Raw genomic sequence first — 7,993 nt, forward strand, 5'->3', positions numbered from 1 at the left:
TTTAAAAGCATCATTACAAAAAAAAGCAGTACAATTTTTCCACAAACCATTCCCACATCAGACATCCAGTCAGATTGAGGAAAGAAAAGAGTGTTTTGATGTTCTTGTAGCAATTCCTGGAATTCTAGGAACACATTAGAGGCCCTCAGGGACCCGTTTCCCAACACCGTTGCCCTCAAAACAAGCAGGCGTGAGTCACAAACTCAGGCATGTTTCTAATTTTAAACTGCTGAAGAAGGCCACCTTTGACATCAGCGCTGACCTGCCGTCTCTACACACAATGGATTTTTACAATGTTAAAGCCTATACATCCTACAATTACATAAATGCATATATTTATATAAATACAAATGTTCTAAATGTGTCTATATACATATACGGTAAGATTTTTTTTTTAAAGAAGTTTCTCATTAAGGCTGTATCTATTTGATCAAAAATACAAAACATAAATATTGTGAAATATTATTGAAATTTATAATAACGATTATAACAATAATTCTCTATTTTAATATACTTTAAAATGTAATTTATTTCTGTGACGCAGCGCTGAATTTTCAGCATCATTACTCCAGTCTTCAGTGTCACATGATCCTTCAGAAATCATTCTAATATGCTGATTTATTATCAGTGTTGGAAACAGCAAGGATGTGTTAAATAGATAAAAGGTGATAGTAAAGACTTATATTGTTAAAAAAGAGTTCTATTTTGAAAAACGCTTTTTTCATTCATCAAAGTATCAAAGAAAAAAGTATCACGTTAACCAGCACAAAACACTCATAATAAATCAGCATCTCAGAGTGATTTCTGAAGGATCATGTGACACTGAAGACTGGAGTAATGATGCTGAAAATGTAGCGCTGCGTCACAGAAATAAATGATATTTTAAAGTATATTAAAATAAGAAAGCAACATTAGAAATTGCAATAATATTTCACAATATTTATGTTTTGTATTTTTGATAAAATAAATACAGCCTTGATGAGCAGAAGAGACTCCCTTAAAAAATATTGAAAATCTTACTGATCCCAAACTTTTCAACAGCAGTGTGTGTGTATATATATATATATATATATATATATATATATATATATATATATATATATATATATATATATATATATATATATATAAATAAATAAAGGAAATAGTTTTTGTTTAGTTGCAGGGTTTGGGTCAATTGCATTCATCTAATCAGTTTTTATATAAGACAATAGTTGAAGGTATGTCCTCATTTAGATAGTTAAAGTAAACATGTGATAGTGACTGATATATGAGTAGAGGTGAGAAGGGCAAAAGGTCTAAACATGTGGAACCATCAATCTTACACTCTCAAACACACACACACAACATCTGCCAACACGTGGTGTCAAAAAACACAAGCATGATGAAAAGAAAGCGTGTCGCCTCCATCACCGCACACCGGTGCTAAAATCACACTCAACCTCTGGACTCTCACTTCTCATCCGAAACAACACAAACTAAGCAGCAATCAAACTTTCCTAAATCCCTGCATACTTCTCTCTCGTTTGCATAATTGCCCTTGCATTGGTGCAAAGCGCCAGCTGTCCTGACCAGCTCGATCTGGTCAAACAAATGCCCTGCAAAGAAATCTGCTTCTTTGGCCCGGGCAGTTGGGGGCAAATGGGACAAAAGGAGACGGAGAGAAAAAAAGCTTTTCACAAATTCAGCAAACTAGCGGAGCAGAAAGCAATCGCATGGAGGCCACCAGCTCGACTCGCTGCAATAAAACCAGCCATTCAGGAGCAGAGGACTTCAGCTCTCAGCGTCTTTCAGTTTATGTGAGTGTGTGTTTGTGTTTGTGTAGGTAAGGCTGGAAGATCATGCATTTAATAGTTATTGTTAAATTGCATGCAACTTAATCAGCATAATGAATTATTTTATATATATATAAAAAACCTTTTTACTATTTACTGCATTAAAAAATCCTGAAAGTAATAAAAAAAAAAATGCATTAAATTACTTAATTTGCATGCAAATAAGCATTAAATTAATCAGCATAAGAAATTATTTTAAGAAGGGCCATTTCCCAACACGACCAGGCCTGTGTCACAAACTCAGGAATGTTTCTAATTTTAATGCATACAAAAATCCTGAAAGTTGTCCAAAAGATCCATTAAATAATTAAAGCTGTATGCAAATTATGTGTATATTAATCCACATTAAATATTAAAATCAACTTTATGCAAGTAAGTCAATATATACACGTTTAAGATTACATAAAGTTTTAAATATGATAATATTCTTTAGTATTCAGTAATAGATAAAATAATTGCATATAATCAGATAAATCAATGCAAATATATCATCCATTATATTCATCATATTGTCCAGTTTTGCATGTTTTTAACTCAAATCTATGTGTTTGTTTTCTTATAGGAGTTGATATCCCCCACAATTCCCTTCAAGCACCTTTGTTGTCCGTCTTCATGGTATTTCCCAGGTACCTGTAAATTTTACGGGCTCTTAGAGAGTCTGTAGAAAGACTTTAAATGCCCCTTTAAAAGCAGCCTGTAAAACACTCGCTGTCTTTACTTCATAACGCACAACTACTCCACTGCCATGATGCTCTCTCTGTAAATCCCACACTATACAGTCATGCTCGTGGGCTCTCGGGGTGAAGCAGAGGGCAGGAGAGTGTCATATTTTGTCGCTCTGTAACATTTGCTGTGTTTCTCCCCCCTTCGGTTTCCTCACTGTCCTGTTACACAATACAAGACTCATTAGCAGATTTACAACAACAGTGAGCACCGCTACAGCTCTCAAACACCTGCAAACCACCAAAAAACCCTGAAAACACCTACAGGTGGTACAGAGGCCACACACATGCGTGTGTGTAAACAACAAAAACACAATGCCTTTACTCAGATGTTTCTCTTTAAAAGCTCAGTAAACTTCATTAAGGTATGAACATTGTCTTGTCTCAACTTTGTTTCACCTAAAGTTATTAAAAACAGCCCCAAATGACTAACAAGGTGTCATTCAATAGGAGTACAGTGCAAAAAACAGTGTGGAGCAACTCAGATCATTTAATCTTTGAAGAATTTAATGAGAAATATTTGAATTCATATCAAAATTCAAAATATATTAAAAAAAAAAAAATTATATATATAAAAATAAATAATATTAAAATGAAAAGATTTATACTAAAATTATACACAAACATACATATAATTTATATGTTTATTATTTATATATATTATAATATGATATAATATTAAAATAAAAATACTATTAAAAAAAAACTTTAAAATATTCAGGATTGCAGACTTTTTTTTACTTGGCAAATCTGAGCACCTTTGAGAGATTGTTGAGATTTCTTCTGAAACTGTAAAAGTACTGGTGTCATTTTCCCTGGAAGCAATTCTCCATTTGTTCTCCTTGAAATTAATTGCAATTTATGAGAAACAACTGAGATATAAAGATGCATTTGTGACTTCACTTTCCTGTGGAAAAAGTTTGCTTGTTCTTTGATTGGAATTATTTTGATCGTGTTGGCGACTGAAACAGATCGCAAATCAAGACCCAAAAACACCATAAATCTGGAAACAAGTGAAATTTTTAATAATCTGAAGTGTTTTGTCATTTTTATCCCTAATATGTCTATTTTTTTTTATTAATTGTATTAATTACATTTTTGATATTTAGTTTTTAAATATGTAGTGTAAAAATATAATTCTATTTTTTAATAAATTTTATTAATTTAATTTTTAATATTTAGTTTTACGTATTCAGTTAACTTAAACAAAAATGAGAAATGATGCCTTGGCAACTAGCTGAGATAAAATAAGTTTTTTGTGTAATTTATTTGATTTCAGTTATCATTCATTTTATTTCAAGTACCGAAAATGTTATATGGTTTTAGTTTTAGTTAACTACAACAACCCCGCCATGTGAAAACTGCTCTTGAACAGTCTAACATTTGACCAGTGCTCACGTTTTGCTCTGAACGAGAGAACACAGCGAGAGCAGCAGAAACACATGCTTTTTGTCCTGAAGCAGCGCAGCACGACACACAGCCTCAGGAGAGGAGAGGACCTTTAAAAGCCTCTGTCAAACACATACACACACACACACACACACACACACACACACACACAGGAGAGCAGGAACAATGGCTGTGGTCAGGAGGTGCTGATATAAAGGCAGAGCGCTGTGAATAGGGGTCATGTGCTCTTTAACACTGGAGCACTAGTGCCCTCTGCAAACTGAGCTTTTCAAACCTGCCGGCCTTCATTTGCACACCAATGGACACATTCTCACACACCCGCGAGCCCTCGAGCACAGGACTGACCCCTGCCCCGCACCGGACACACACAAACACACTCATCTATCCTCCAGCTATCTGTATCTACAACCAACAATCTGAGCAGATTATAGCCAATGACCCATATGATGATTGATGTTTTCTTATTAGAATAATCTCACACTGATTACAGTCAGTGATGCTTTACTTAAAACATATTTGACTGTAGAAAAAAATGACTGTTTAATGCTTTTGAAACATGGAATAGAAACAGTTCACAAAAAACAAGCCTTGAATATGACGTTATAAAATATCTGCAGATTTTGCACCAAGTTTCTAACTTTGCCGTCATTCAAGTGTTTTTTTTTTTTTTTTTGTTAAACTAATACTTTTTTTAGCAAGGATGCAGTAAATTGATTAAACATGACAGCAGAGACATAATGCTACAAAAGATTCCTATTTCAAATAAATGCTGTTCTTTTGAAATTTCTATTCATAAGTGAATCCTGAAAAATAAAATGTGTCACCGTTTCCACAAAAATATGAAGCAGCACAACTGTTTTCTACATTAATAATAATCAGAAATGTTTCTTAAGCAGCAAATCAGCATATTAGAATGATTTCCGAAGAATCATGTGACACTGAAGACTGGAGTAATGATGCTGAAAATACAGCTGCGCATCACAGAAATAAATTAGATTTGAACAGATATTCACATAGAAAGCAGTTATTTTGAACTGTAATAATATCTCATAATATTACTGTTTTTACTGTATTTTTAATCAAATAAATGCAGCCTTGAAGAGACTTCTTTTAAAAACAACTTTTGAACATTAGTCAGTCACGCTGTCTGTCTGTCTATATCTCAAAAGCATGTCATCTTGACCTTTATGTCGACGCTCATTACTGCTGATGTAATGATTCCTTGCACTAGTTTCTGTGCTGTAGATCTGCTGTCAGACTCTGGCGGTACGGTAAATAATGAGCCTCATCCATCACTCCGCACTTCCTCTGTGTGCCGTGAATGTGTCAGGAATTCTTAAGAGCCAGATTCCAGCGTTCAGCAATGCAGAAAACACACATATATACATACTGTACTCTTGAAAATAAAGGTCCAATTAGAGCTGATGCCATAGGACAAATCAATCTTACAAATGGCTCTTGATAAGAAAAGAGCTTGTTGCTGAACCTAACGTGACCTCTGTTGTTAGTTTAGGTTGATAGAGCTGTAGTCGATTTAAAGGAATAGTTCACCCAAAAATAAAGATTAGCTGAAAACGTACTCACTCTCAGGTCATCCAAGATGTAGATGAGTTTGTTTCTTCATCAGATTTGGAGAAATGTAGCATTGCATCACTTGCTCAGAAATGGATGCTCTGCAGTGAATGGGTGCCGTCAGAATGAAAGCTGATAAAAACATCACAATAATCCACACCACTCCAGTCCATCACTTAACATCTTGAGAAGACAAAAAGAAACAAATCCATCAAGACGTTTTTAACTTCAAACTGTCGCTTCTAGCTAAAATACGAGTTCATAATCCATAATAACGCTTCCTCCAGTGTCTCATCTGAATCAGGAGAGAAATATGCACACATTAAGCACTGTTTACAAGCCAGAACAGTCCAAAACCAGTCTAAACAAATATGTTAGTGGATTTTTTTGGTTTGCTTGATCTGTGCATATTTCTCTCCTGATTCAGACCAGACAACCTTTTCTATGGAGAAAGCGTTATTATTGATTAAGGACTCGTATTTTAGCCAGAAGCAACCGTTTGAAGTTAAAAACGTCTTAACAATGGATTTGTTTCTTGCAAACACACAGCTTTTGGCTTCTTGAGATGTTAAGTGATGGACTGGAGTGGTGTGGATTATTGTGATGTTTTTATCAGCTCTCGTTCTGACGGCACCCATTCACTGCAGAGCATCCATTGCGGAGCAAGTGATGCAATGCTACATTTCTCCAAATCTGACTCATCTACATCTTGGATGGCCTGAGGGTGAGTAAATTTTCAGCAAATGTTCATTTTTGGGTGAACTATTCCTTTAATCTCAAAAGACATTTGAGCAACAATGACACATATCGGGGCAAATCCACCAATGCCACTTACTTGCGATAGTCAAGCGGGCTCTCTGGCTGAGAATAGATCCATATTTGTTCTGGGCAAGGCACTGGTAGAACCCTTCATCTGATTTGTCTTTACGACTCTCCACCTCTGAGATGAACAGAGAGCTGTTGGTGAGCAGGTAAACGCGCTCCGACTCTGTGAGCGTCGCTCCGTTCTTCAGCCACCGGATGCCGATGGGAGCCTCGCCGTGGGCCTGACAGTCCAAAATCACAGCGTCCCTCCTCAATACAGTCACATCGTGGGGCTCCTTTATAAAAAACAGCTCACTAAAACCCGTCACACCTGCAGAGACAGACAGAAGAAAGAGTCAAACTGTTGCCATTGAGTGAGACTCTGAGATGAGTTGCTGTAATCATATTTGACTCGCTGTAATCCTCTTTTTCATGGCTCATAAAGTCAGAAGAGACTCGATCCTTGTCTAAAGAAGAGTTGTAATTCATTCCCAGCATGAAATTCACACGACATTTAGCAGCTCACCGTGACTAGAGCTGCTACGAGAGCAGAAAAAAAAAAATAACGAAACAAAAAACTTTTTAAAATAAATAAAAGACCATTTCAAGATTGTAATGTTATGCATTTATGATTTGGGAACATTTTAGTATATTTATGAGATGCATCACCTTGAATAAATTATAAAGTAGCTTGAAATGTTATTTTTGTGCATTAAGAGAAGGAAAAAAAAAAAAAAGGTGACACTGGCTATAATAACTTTCACAACATAAAATGTTTAACATAGCAGTCATATTGTATTCAGTCAGATATGACAATGCATAAATATAAGTTTCATGATGTAACTATCACTAATACTAATCTGTAATGCATTATATTATTCAGGAAGGCTTGTTAATATCATAAAGTGACATTCCAATAGCTTTCTTTTTCTTAGATGCATTTCAGATATTATATTATGATTAACTTGTTTATGTAGTTCCTAAACATTCACCTAAGAATATGCATGCTTCATGATATCATCAACTATTTGATTATGCATGAGGCCGTTTGTTATGCATAATATAATACAATAATATATGTGAATGATGCATGAAATTTAAAAACACTTTATCAGGAAAATGTGAACGTGCAATAAACCACTGTGATCAGAAGGATTATTTTAATCTCTTGAAACACGAAACATTTGCGCGATTGTCGATGCTGCTTTGAAGTTTGCTACATGTTGTTGCGCGTGCTTGAGTGAATCAAATCAATGTATCACTCAGTGTGTTTCTGTAGCTATTTAACGCTCTGACCGTTCATTCAGTTCGATTAAATCACTTATGAATAAATATGCATTTAATAATGTTTTACGTTTCAGTGCATGAAACCCTCATCCAGGACATTTAACTCACGAAACATCCTGACATTTAAGTTCACACATAACTCATTTCTGTTCCTGCAAATATGAAATTAACGCTCTTACCTGAGATTGATAGAAATACCGCAAGAAACAGCAGATGCTGGTATAAATCCGTTTTGAAAGACGCCATTTACTCTGCTAGTCCGAGCATGCCTAAGCCCGTGGCTTGCGGACTCGAGCTCCACACACTTTCTGACTGAACGGAGCGCGCGATGCTGCTGACCTCTGCGAGCGCACTACTTCCTGC

The 7,993-nt window shown here is 35.4% G+C and overlaps 1 protein-coding gene across 1 annotated transcript in view; it reads right to left on the reverse strand.

The window, feature by feature from the left end:
- prtga (protogenin homolog a (Gallus gallus)) overlaps positions 1-7,993 on the reverse strand; it is a 42,854-nt gene extending 34,861 nt beyond the window's left edge. Inside the window, exons 1-2 of the mRNA XM_058750499.1 lie at positions 7,810-7,993; positions 6,375-6,674 (exon numbers count right to left, since the gene is read on the reverse strand). Of these exons, the coding sequence (XP_058606482.1) occupies positions 6,375-6,674; positions 7,810-7,876 (367 nt within the window). The 5' untranslated portion in view covers positions 7,877-7,993. The remainder of the gene's footprint in view (positions 1-6,374; positions 6,675-7,809) is intronic.

Source organism: Onychostoma macrolepis, chromosome 18, assembly GCF_012432095.1.
Source record: "Onychostoma macrolepis isolate SWU-2019 chromosome 18, ASM1243209v1, whole genome shotgun sequence".
NCBI classification, from domain to species: Eukaryota; Metazoa; Chordata; class Actinopteri; order Cypriniformes; family Cyprinidae; genus Onychostoma; species Onychostoma macrolepis.